This window comes from Carex rostrata, chromosome 28 (genome assembly GCF_964058835.1).
Source record: "Carex rostrata chromosome 28, lpCarRost1.2, whole genome shotgun sequence".
NCBI classification, from domain to species: domain Eukaryota; kingdom Viridiplantae; phylum Streptophyta; class Magnoliopsida; order Poales; family Cyperaceae; genus Carex; species Carex rostrata.
In genome coordinates this window covers 5,686,326-5,698,364 of record NC_135945.1, presented here as the reverse complement: position 1 = coordinate 5,698,364, position 12,039 = coordinate 5,686,326, and the positions used below count along the sequence as shown (strand labels likewise).

At 37.0% G+C, this 12,039-nt stretch overlaps 4 protein-coding genes across 4 annotated transcripts; 1 reads left to right on the top strand and 3 right to left on the bottom strand.

The window, feature by feature from the left end:
• Positions 1-397: 397 nt before the first annotated feature.
• On the bottom strand, positions 398-2,175 carry LOC144545843 (uncharacterized). The gene has a single exon (XM_078294412.1). It carries the CDS (start codon positions 2,120-2,122, stop codon positions 953-955), a length of 1,170 nt encoding a protein of 389 aa, XP_078150538.1. The 5' UTR covers positions 2,123-2,175; the 3' UTR covers positions 398-952.
• Positions 2,176-4,048: 1,873 nt separating this feature from the next.
• On the bottom strand, positions 4,049-5,421 carry LOC144545859 (transcription termination factor MTERF8, chloroplastic-like). Its single transcript, XM_078294427.1, has one exon. The coding sequence runs from the start codon at positions 5,374-5,376 to the stop codon at positions 4,195-4,197; it is 1,182 nt and encodes a 393-aa protein (XP_078150553.1). The 5' UTR covers positions 5,377-5,421; the 3' UTR covers positions 4,049-4,194.
• Positions 5,422-6,667: 1,246 nt separating this feature from the next.
• Positions 6,668-7,827, bottom strand: LOC144545675 (uncharacterized). Its single transcript, XM_078294228.1, has 2 exons — positions 7,116-7,827; positions 6,668-7,020 (listed from the first exon to the last, which is right to left on the bottom strand). Exons 1-2 carry the CDS (start codon positions 7,825-7,827, stop codon positions 6,668-6,670), a joined length of 1,065 nt encoding a protein of 354 aa, XP_078150354.1.
• Positions 7,828-10,669: 2,842 nt separating this feature from the next.
• On the top strand, positions 10,670-12,004 carry LOC144545929 (uncharacterized). Its single transcript, XM_078294483.1, has one exon. It carries the CDS (start codon positions 10,727-10,729, stop codon positions 11,903-11,905), a length of 1,179 nt encoding a protein of 392 aa, XP_078150609.1. The 5' UTR covers positions 10,670-10,726; the 3' UTR covers positions 11,906-12,004.
• Positions 12,005-12,039: the final 35 nt, after the last annotated feature.

Sequence of the window (12,039 nt, the reverse complement as noted above, 5' to 3'; positions counted from 1 at the left end):
CGATCGTTTTCATTTTTCACACTTCAATATGCAAGGCCTTAAAAAGGAACCCATTTAAAACAAAATTAAGCATCACAAAACATGCCACCAAGCTTCTGACCAGGGCGTAATTAGATTGACAAAGATATGTACCAGCACATTCCAAGAAGAGAAAATGTTTTAGTAGTTTCTGGTTTACTATGATTACCTACCAGCACATTCTTGTAAGAGCAAGGCATGACCATGATCAGCATGGGAAAACCTCACCTGACCTGAAAATGACACAGGTTCAGACTGATTTTGTAAGTCATCAACCTTACCTGATTTAACCCAATTAGCTAATATCTATATCTAACCAGTTATCATCCTTCCTCCAATATAAGCAACCCGAAACTAAACACAACAAATATGACAAAGACAACCAATCTAAAGTAAACACTATCAAGATGATGCCAACTTGTCTGGAACAAAAACCGAACAAACTAAATTGAAAATTTACCTGACCAAAATGGTCCAAACCCAACATAATCCATCCCGAACAATCCAGACAACTAACTGACCAAAATCAGAAAGATCCAACCTAACATAATAATACAAGATCTGAAATCCAACAAGATCCTGAAATGACTCACATTGATTTGATTTGAGCTAATTCACCATTTCCCACCTCTGAATAAAATATGAAGCATTTCCATGGGCTCCATGCAAACTTGTTTGGATCCAGTGTTCCTGCTCAAGAGGTAACTATACATCTAGAATAATTACATGAACAAGCATAAACCAAAGAAATTATGTCTAATGCTGCAATGAAAAAGAATCCCACATCATGACACATAAAAAAAGTTAACCCAGTAATTAGTAACTGACACTCAACAATGATAGCTTAAGGTAACGTGGATTCTACAAAAGACCTGGAGAAACAAGTTTAGCAGGGCGAGAATTAATAAGCCATATAAACAAAAATAAAAGTTAACTAGGAAGTTTTCATAAGAAGCTTCAAACCAGAAACATTCCCGAAACAAGCATCTCTATAGGCTTGGTGAAGCCCTGGAATAGCATGTTCATATGGTAGAACAAACTTCTCCACAAATCTTACCTCATCTAATCCCATGCATGAGGCAAGTGCTTTTACTGGAAATCCTTTGGACTCCAGTAGCTTCCGAACAAGGCTTCGGGGCATGAGTCGCTTCTCCAAGCTGTACGCAAGCAGAACTGGATTTTGAACAACACGCAACTTGTCACAAATAGCTTCTTTTATCAGGAACTCCATTTTGCAGCCTATTAAATTCTCTGAGTGACTCAACAACTGAGGTGTTTTACAGATTATTGAGTTTAACTCCTTGGATGAAAACCCGAGACTTCTCCAGTAAAGCAGTCTTGCATCTATAGTGCTTTCTTTCAAGCTGCTTACGACCTTTAATGCATCCAAAAACATTCCAGATGAACGAGGAACCCCTAATTCCTCAGCCCTGCTCACTTTACTCAACAAAGATTCACGACTAGATGTAATCAATCTTGGAGCAGAACTAATCAGTTGGACAATTTGACGAACAGATAAGCTGCATTGTTGTTGAAGAAACGATAGGTTGGGAATGACAGAAGTTTCAAGATTTGCTGTGAGAAGGTAAAAGTTCCTTTTACATATATGCAACAGTTTCTCGACAGAACCAACAATCGGCATCCAGAACTGGATCTGTTGCTGCAATTTGGTGTATTGAAACAACCATGGATTAATTGAAAAGAGAATAGAGATGTGAGATGGGGAGAAACCAATCTCCTGTAGCTCAGCCATCCTGGGCTTCAAGCACTTCTCCACGCTAACGCAAAGGAACCGTGCGTCCCGCAATGCGGCGGCTCTGATCTGGGGCTCGGTGATTCCGGCCTGCCTCAGAAATTGGAGCACGGCATCTGGTTTTTCTGGGGATTTGAGGTGGGGTAAGTACCTGGATCTTTGGATTGCTTTGTCGGAGGGGAGGCCGCAAGAGTTGATGAGGTATTCCACAGCAAAATTAGAAGCGGGAGATGCAAAGGGGGCATCTTGGGATGCAGTTGAGAGGAGGCGACAGATGGAGGTGTTGAAAATGGCGCGGAGAGGAGAAAGAGGAGAGCGAAGGTATGAATTTTGCTTGAGAAAAGGAAGCATAGTTGGGGTTTTTGACGAGAGTCAAGCTGCTGAACGGAGTAACTGGAGGAGCGAAGAGACTAGTTATTTTGATTTGGTTCTTGACAACAGTCAAGCTGCTGAGAGGAGTAATAAGGGAAGCGAAGAGAGGAAGAGAGGGTCGGTTCTTTTGATTTGGTTTTAATTGAAACAAATGTATGCATTTAAAACGGTTTGATTTTTTTCAATTTATTTCATTTGGTTCAGATAAAATTTATGGTGATGTGACTTTTCAAGGTTTGGACATTTTTTAGGGTTGGAATTTTTTTTATAACGATTTTTCAATGTTGCCAAAATAATATTTTGCAGTGTAAATAATTATAAATTGTTTTACTTATAGGTTAGTTGTGTATTAGTTTTCATGCAATTTTAATATTATTTGATGTTCTATTAGAATTCCTTAAATATTAACCATTTCATATATCATTTTATTTTATTATGGATATAACTTACATCATGTTTCATTTTTTTAATAAAATGTATATAAAATATATATGACATCTTACTTGACAAACTTTAAAAATACAATTTATTTTGACGATTGCCAAAATCATCAAACTAATCTAATCTCACCCTTGTTGTAAGGCATTAATGAGAAAGTTCATTATTAATTTTTGTTATTTTTTATAGCATTTTAAAGTTTGTCTATCTTATTAGTGAATAAGTATTTGTTTATCCGTCGCTCTAGATATATCAAATTAAATATTGTTTTTTTTTTTTTATCAAATTCATCCCTCACTATCAGACAATACAATTTCAGAAGTAAAAGAATAGTTGACTAAAGTCAAACAATTATATGATTGTAATTAATGGTAGTAACAAACTACTGTTAGATAGAATAGTTAGTTACAGGCTTAGAGTTATGCTTTTAAATAGAACTCCATTAGTGAAATAGCTAAATACATTGAAGAGAAAGTGTTCTCAGGTCAATCTGCGCAGTAAGCATTTTAAAATTAACAACTTTTGATGCTTTGATAGCATATTGTTATTCTTCTAGATCTAAAATAGAGTGATCCGGAATTTCAACATAATTTAACAAAATAAAAATTAAGCACAAAAATGTCAAAGGCTTACCTCAAAAAAATTTCAACATAATTTAACATAAAAATTAAGCGCAAATTAAACTGAAATTTACTTAAACCTCTCAAAGGCTGTAGATTTTCCAGCAAGCTTTAATCTCCACAAACCGCCTCTCATTTGCACTCAGAAAAGAAGCAAAAGTTTGATTTGCCACTGGAAGTCCTTTCTCACTTTAATCTCCAAAGATTCAGGCTTCACTCGAACAAATCTAGGAGCTGCGATAATAAATCAGGAAATTTGACAAACAAATCTGCTGCATTGTTCTTGCAGGAAAGATAAATTGCACACACCATAATTTTTCAAGGCTTCTAGTAAGAACAAAATTGTTCCTCTTTATTAAGCGCTTAATACACACGAACCGGCTTCTATGGTAATCCTTAAGGTCTACACACTAGACACGCTTCAGTTACCCACCCAAATAAGTCGCCAAATCCTTTTCACCAAACTTACTCATACCTGCTACTCGCCAACAAGTGTCCTACAAAGCATATCACATCTATTTTTTTCACTCACCAAACTTAAAGATTTATTTTGGTACTTCCAGTCGGGTAGATGGGAAATTTCTGATTTCATTAAAATGAAACTAGAATTGAGCAGAAATTGGCATGGTTATTTTGACCAGTCAGATAGTCTGACCCGCAGGTTAAGAGATCATAACAGGACTCCGCCTGTTGAACCATGCATGCTAACCAAAATAAGTGGAGCCTGAGAACCATCAGCCCTAATTACATACTAGATTCATTGTTTCATAAACAATAACCAATAATTTTGCAAACCTGGGTACATAGGATGAGGAAGAGCTAATGTAGTTCCAATTAAAAGACAAGTACAATATAGTTGATAGGAAAGCTCAACAACAGAATAAATGATTTATATCAATTTCATATTATATTATAAAGTTGCAGTCACTTGAGAAAGTCAAAAAGAGCAAAATGAAAGGAGAGAACAAACTAGTGAACCAAACCTGATAAAATCTAAATACAGTTCCTAAACCATTCTGTACCAGAAATTTCTCCAGCACACACAGCTGTATATGCTTCAAGGAGACCAGGAAAAACATGCTCATATGGGAGAACAAACTTCTCCACAAACAGCTGTTCATTTGGTTTTGCAGAAGAAACAAAAGCTTGATTTGCCACAGGTAAATTTTTCGACTTGAGAAGCTTCTGAACAAGATTCCTGGGAATGAGCCGCTTCTCCAAGCTCAGACCAAGCAAAACTGGATTTTGGACCACATCAATCTTACCACAACCCGCTTCCTTCATTAGGAACTTCATTTTTCTACCAAGGGGCACCTCTTGCATTGTCAATAAACTAGGACTTTTACCAATCATAAGGGCTACTTCCTCCTGTGAAAGCCCAAAACTCTTCAAGTAAAGCAGCCTAGCTATTATAATGTGTTGGCTGAATTTGCTTACGGTAATGAATGCATTCACAAACATGCCTGATGACCGCTCAATCCCCAACTGCTCAGCCCTCTTAGCATTCAGTTTCAAAGTTTCAAGGCTCAATGTGAACAATCTAGGATTCGATGTAATCAGCCGGACAATTTGATGATGAGACATACAACATTCCTCTTGAAGGAAAGACAAGTTCGGCACGACAACCTTTTCCAAGTTGCTACTGAGGATTGACGCGCCCTTTTTCAGCATCCCAGATACAATCTCAGCCGAACCAAGAGCCTGCATCCAAAAGTCAACCTTTGCCACAAAATTGAATACCCACACATGAGGGAAGCGGGAAATGATACCTGAGATATCTTCAATAGATAACCCAATTTCTCGTAGCCTGGCCAGATTAGGTCTCAAGTTCTTCTCCACACTAGAGCAGAGGATGCGAGGTTCCTGGGCCACAGCGGTCCTTATGTCTGATTCGGTTACGCCGGTCTGTCTCAGGAACTGGAGCACAGCATCAGGCTTATCAGGGGATTTGAGGGGCTGTTTCAGGCGCTGCATCTTCTGGCATGTTCTGATTGCCTCGTGCTGAGTAAGTTCGCATGATTGGATAAGGTAGTCTACTGGTGTGAAGTGAGGATTTAGGGGCGGCGGCACTGGAGTGGTAGCGGCGGAGAGAAACCGATAGATGGTGGAGGCGAATGGGGTGGTGAGATGATGAAAGGAAGGAGATGAACGGAGTTGCCTCAGCAACACACTCATACTCTCTCTGCACTCCGCTGCTCGCTGGAAGGAAGGAATTGTTCTGGAAAGGGTTTTGACCAAGTTTGACCTTCGAGTCTTACAAATCGCTGGGCTTGACCTAAGCTCAATATGGGCTTTGGGCCTTTGCTAACTTTTAGTATTAAATACGAGAACGACATACTGAATGAACCAATGATATGTCATATGCTTTGCTCAAGGTACTGACACGTTGTAGGATTAAAATTTCTTGATACGCTTATCTCAGCAATGTTGACAATACTTTTTTAAAGTATATCAAAAAAATTAAGTGTATATATATATATTTTTATAAACATGTTTTTAAGGCACTAACGAGAAGTCCAAAAGCAAATCTGGATCCAGGCTTGTAAAAATTGCAAAGGTTGTGCACAATTATAAGATCTATTGTTTCATCATTTATTAAAGCAATAAATATATTTCGTTCTAAACAATATTATTAATTACCAAATTCAACCCTCACTATAAGTTTTCGTTTCCGCCCTTGAAGGAACCATACAAAATGGAGAAGTGAAATTGGGGAAAAACAATGGAACCATTAATGGCTAATACAGCCATAGCCACTGGAGCTCCAGTCACAGAGAATCCAGCTTCAATAGATTGTGATTAGTTAGTTACTCAAACATCTAATTGTAATTAGTTAGACAGTTAGACTGTTAGGTGCCGTTCAGCAAGAGTCTCCTTAAGCCTCCTTAAGACTAAAAGAGCCTCCTTTAACTTCCTTAACCGCTTAATCTTGCCGAACACCGGTTCCTTAGCTCGGATTAAAATAACCTCATTTAGTCTCCTTTTGTCCGGATTTTAATCCCCTGCCCCTTCCTTAAGGCACCTCCTTCCCTTTCTTTAGCTTCATTTAGCTATCTTAATCCTTTGCCCCTTCCTTTAGTTTACCGAATAATCCCTCCTTAGCGCGGATTATTTTTTAATCCACCATGTATTGCCGAACAGCCCCTTAGATATGTTGTTAGGCTGTTAAGAGTAGTTGTAATAGATGATGGATTATACTATATAAACAGCAAAGGCGTAATACAATATTGATAAATGGAAATACAATTCTGAGATTCTATTCTTACATTTCTCTTACCAGTATCTCCCTTAGTAATCACTGAATTAACTGTTTACAGCATACATATTGAAGGGATTAACTGAAAGAAACAAAGAACAACGAAACAGGGAATGAAAAGAAAGAAAGAAAAAAAAAATCCAAATCTAGTAACATCCAAATGCATTACAGAAACTACCAAGTAAATTAAATTGAGTTATTTTGAAACCATTATGTAGCTGTTACTTTTCCAGCACAAGCATTTTTATATGCTTCGTGGAGCCCACAGACATCATATTCATATGGCAAAACAAACTTCTCCACAAACTGCTTCTCAGTTGGTAACAGAAAAGAAGAAAAAGTCTGATTAGCCACCGGAAGTTCTTTTGACTTGAGGAGTTTTCGTACAAGGTTTCGGGGAATTAACCTCTTCTCCAAGCTGTACAGAAGAAGAGTTGGCCTTCGGACCACCTGCAACTTATTGCAACCGGCTTCCCTTACAAATACTCCATTTTTCTGCCTACGAGCTTCTCTGATAACCTCAACAACGTAGGGGTTTGACAAATCATAAGGGTCACCTGCTCCTGTGAAAGCCCGAGGCTTTTCAAGTAAAGCAGCCTTGCTTCTATAATGTGTGGGTTCCGACCGATTACGGTAAGCAATGCAGTAATAAACATGCCTGATGACCGCTCAATCCCCAACTCCTCAGCCCTCTTAACATGTAGTTTCAAATATTCAAGGGTCATTGCAATCAATCTAGGATTTGACTTAATTAGCTGACCAATTTGATTAGGAGATATGCAACATTCCTCTTGGAGGAAAGACAAGTTAGGCACAATAACCTTTTCTAAATTGCTACCGAGGATCGACGCACCCCTTTTCAGGATCACAGATACAATCTCAGCTGAGCCAAGAGCCTGCATCCAGAAGTCAACCTTTGCCACAAAATTGAATAACCACACAAGCGGGAAGCGAGAAATGATACCTGAGATATCTTCAATAGATAACCCAATTTCTCGTAGCTTGGCCAGATTAGGTCTCAAGTTCTTCTCCACACTAGAGCAGAGGATGCGAGGTTCCCGAAGCACGGCAGTCCTTATATCCGATTTGGTTACACCGGTCTGTCTCAGGAAGCTGAGCACAGCATCGGGCTTATCAGGGCATTTGAGGGTCCATTTCCGGTGCTGCATCTTCTGGAATGTTCTGATAGCTTCGTCAGAAGGAAGTCCGCACGATTCGATGAGGTAGTCTACTGGTGCGAAGTGAGGATTTAGAGGTGGCGGCGCTGGATTGGTAGCGGCGGAGAGAAACTGGTAAATGGTGGAGGCGAATGGGGTGGTGAGGTGATGAAGGGAAGGAGATGACCGGAGTCGACTGAGCAACACACTCATACTCTCAGTCTCTACTGCGCTTAGCTGTCCGATGGAAGGAATTGAAAGGGTTTTGACCAAGTTTGAGCGTCGTCGAACTTGATCTAAACTAAATATGGGCTTTGGGCCTGTGTTAACTTTTACTAAACTATATATGGGCTTTGGGCCTATGTTAACTTTTACTGTTAAATACCAGAACCACATTAAAAATCGTAGATGAACCAAATTAACGGAACAATTAATATATTTATGCACGTTTTGACTTTTGATAGCTCCTTTTGTTTGTCCAATTGAACTTTGTAAATCTTTTAGATAAATATCTCATGCTTATTGTGGTGTCAAAATTTGAAAATCTATTTTTAATGATCATTATAATTTGTAAAACGGGGAGGGTGGATGATGCATCACATGATGAACTGTAAATCATTTTATTTTTATTTTTAATCAGATGATGATGCATCACATGATGAACTGTAAATCACATGATGAACTGCTAATATAATTCATATATCATATTGTTAATCAGAACTATGATGCCGAATGGACATAAAATCTAAATCAAATGAACTTTTTTTTTTTAATTACAACAATTGTGACTCTAAATAACATACCTTATTTTACATAAGACTCTAAACTAATTTGATTGTAGCAAATTAATGCCAGCCATTAATTTTTTTTTCTTTTAACATAAATAACATTCTGTCTTAAGCATCGACAACCAGAATGTTGAGAACTTGAGATGTTACAACATTAGAATAATATTTTTCATATTTTGTTGATTTATTTTCTATTTGTGCCCATCTATTTTTGTTATTTCCTTTTCACTTTTTTTTTTTTTTTTTGCACAATTGTTTTGAGCAACATTGTTTTGTTTTAACCTTTACAGTTACAATCCCTTATAACTACAAAATGATTAATGGAATGAGAGTTTATATGCGATGGGATTAATTAAGAAATTTTTTTTTTTTTTGCCTTCATTTTTCTTTCTCATTCCATTGTAAATCTCTTCTATTTTTCACTTTATTTTCACTTTATGTTGTTGCAAACAATAAAAAATTGATCCAATTAGCAACTATAAAACTCATGTTTGAGATATTATAAAATAACATCCAATCATTTTGTGTTGTGTCAATATCAATTTATATGATAATTTATTATAATATTTACGGTAATATTAAAATAATTTAGAATATTTAATTAACAACAATAATTTTCAATATAACAAGATTTATATAAAAATAACATATTTGTATTTTATTTCAAGCAAATTAAGCATCAGTAATAATCAATTTTATAATTTATTTTTTATTTGAATTTTTCGTTAATGGGTAACAAGTTTGAGCAAAAGTTTGGTTATGAAATAATAATTAATAAGTATTTTTATATTAAATTTAATTATATTAATAATTATTAAAAAGAATAATTTTACTGATATCAAACATTCTAGAAATAAAAATATGATTTCTCACACTTATTCTCACAGTAGAACTGAATATTTGTTTCAGCACATTTCTATAACTATTTTCATTGATATCATGGGTATGAGTTCCGCAAATTAATATAAGAGTTGTTGTACCCATAAAATTCTATCCAGCATAGTTTCGTGACAACAGAACAAATTCTCGATATGTTAGATTTTTCATATTATTGAAAGCTAAATTTCTATAAATTTTATCCTAGCCAAATGAAATATAGTAATAAACTAAAAAAAAAAATCGTTTTAATTGTATAGAGCAAAGGTTCAACCATATTATATATGTCAACATTTATACATACAATTGAACTTACAAGTGATATCAGAATCGGACCGAACCAAGCAGGTGGACCGAAAAAAACTGGACCCGGTCACCTATTCGGTTTGATTCACTCAAAGGATCATTTGTGTTCTTAAACCGGTGAAAACCGATTTATTCGGTCGGGTTTAATTAAAGGGTCGCTGGACCATTCCATGAAAACACCCGGTCCAAAATATATTTCAGATTCAACGAAATTGGATGAAGAATAGATTGAAAATTTGACGGAGAAAAAGGGAAAAGATAAGAAGGTGATTCTGACAGTGGGACCCACTTTAACTTTTGTGAGAATTATCAGCCCAATTGAACTCGAAGAAGGCCGGCTTTATTAGCCCGATAACCTATTAATCATTTAATATTTTAATTTTTTTTAATTGAACTCGACAAACGACAAGTGGTTTATTAGCTCAAGTGATTATTTTCTATTTAATGTCGTTAAGACCAAATACACTATAGATTGTTGATGCAAAAAAAAAAAAAATCAATTATGAGCAAGTAATTAAGTTTTATAAAAAATATTGGTGTGCATCAATTTGGATTGAAAATAAATATAATATATATTATTTTTTGAATAATTTATGTAATGAATGTTGCTCGAATTAAGTTATGTGTATAGACTGTTATTGTAACTGATATTTAATTAAGATAAAAATAGCAACTCAATATCAGCAGTTGAACCGATTGAATCACTGATCCAACTAGTAAACCGTTAAAGCGGAGGTTTATGAGAGCATTGTTTGGTCCGGTTCTAATAACATTGAATAGAACGCACAAATTTAAGCAGGTATCGAATGTCCGCACGGATATGGACCATTCGCTCCCTTAATTTTTTTTCAATTAAAACCAAATCAAAAGAGAGACTGTATTCTCTCATATTAATTAAGATTCCAGTTTATTATTTTAAATGAAATCCGTATTATTGTTGCATTAAGATTTGTACTAAAATAATGTGAACTGTCTGGATCTTCAATTGAGATATCTCAGAGCAGCGAATTCATCAATAGAGCTGCCTCACAGTGAATATCTTCAATTTGAACTAGTCTCTCTAGTCTCCTCTCTTCGCTCTTCGCTCTTCGCTCCTCCAGTTATTCCGCTCGGCAGCTTGACTGTCGTCAAAAACCCTAACAATGGCAATGCTTCCTTTTCTCAAGCAAAATTCATACGTTCGCTCTTCTCTTTCCCCTCTCCGCACCATTTTCAACACCTCCATCTGTCGCCTCCTCTCAACTGCATCCCAAGTTGCCCCCTCTGCATCTCCCGCTTCTAATTTTGCTGTGGAATACCTCATCAACACTTGCGGCCTCCCCTCCGACAGAGCAATCGCAAAATCCAGGTACTTACCCCACCTCAAATCCCCAGAGAAACCAGATGCAGTGCTCCAATTTCTGAGGCAGGTCGGAATCACCGAGCCCCAGATCAGAGCCGCCGCATTTCGGAACCCAGGGTTTCTTTGCTTGAGCGTGGAGAAGTGCTTTAAGCCCAGGATGGCTGAGCTACAGGAGATTGGTTTCTCCCCATCTCACATCTCCCTTCTCTTTTCAATTTATCCACTGTCGTTTCAATGCACCAGATTGCAGCAACAGATTCAGTTCTGGATGCCGATTGTTGGTTCTGTCGAGAAACTGTTGCACCTATGTAAAAGGAGCTTTTACCTTCTCACAGCAAACCTGGAAACTTCTGTCATTCCCAACCTATCATTCCTTCAACAACAATGCAGCTTATCTGTTTGTCAAATTGTCCGACTGATTAATTCTGCTTCAAGGTTGATTACATCTAGTCATGAATCTTTGGTGAGTAAAGTAAGCAGGGCTGAGGAATTAGGGGTTCCTCGTTCATCTGGAGTGTTTTTGAATGCATTGATTGTGGTAAGCTGCTTGAAAGAAAGCACTATAGATTCAAGACTGCTTTACTGGAGAAGTCTCGGGTTTTCACCCAAGGAGTTAAACTCAATAATCTGTAAAGCACCTATGGTATTGGGTTACTCAGAGAATTTAATAGGCTGCAAAATGGAGTTCCTGATAAACGAAGCAGCTTGTGACAAGTTGCACGTGGTCCAAAATCCAGTTCTCTTCATGTTAAGCTTGGAGAAGCGACTCAGGCCCCGTATCCTTGTTCGGAAGCTACTTGAGTCCAAGGGATTTCCAGTGACAAAACTTTCAGTATTTATGAAATATATTGAGGTAAGATTTGTGGAGAAGTTTATTCTACCATATGAACATACTATTCCAGGGCTTCACCAAGCCTATAAAGATGCTTGTTCTGGGAATGTTTCAGGTTTGAATTTTCTTCAGAAAACTTCTAGTTGATTTGTCTTGTTGTTGATGTATCCTCACCCTGCTAAACTTGTTTCTCCAGGGCTTTTGTAAGAATCCATGTTACCTTAAGCTATTATTGTGGAGTGTCAATTTGTATACTCGTTTTCTGTGTCATGATGTGGGAT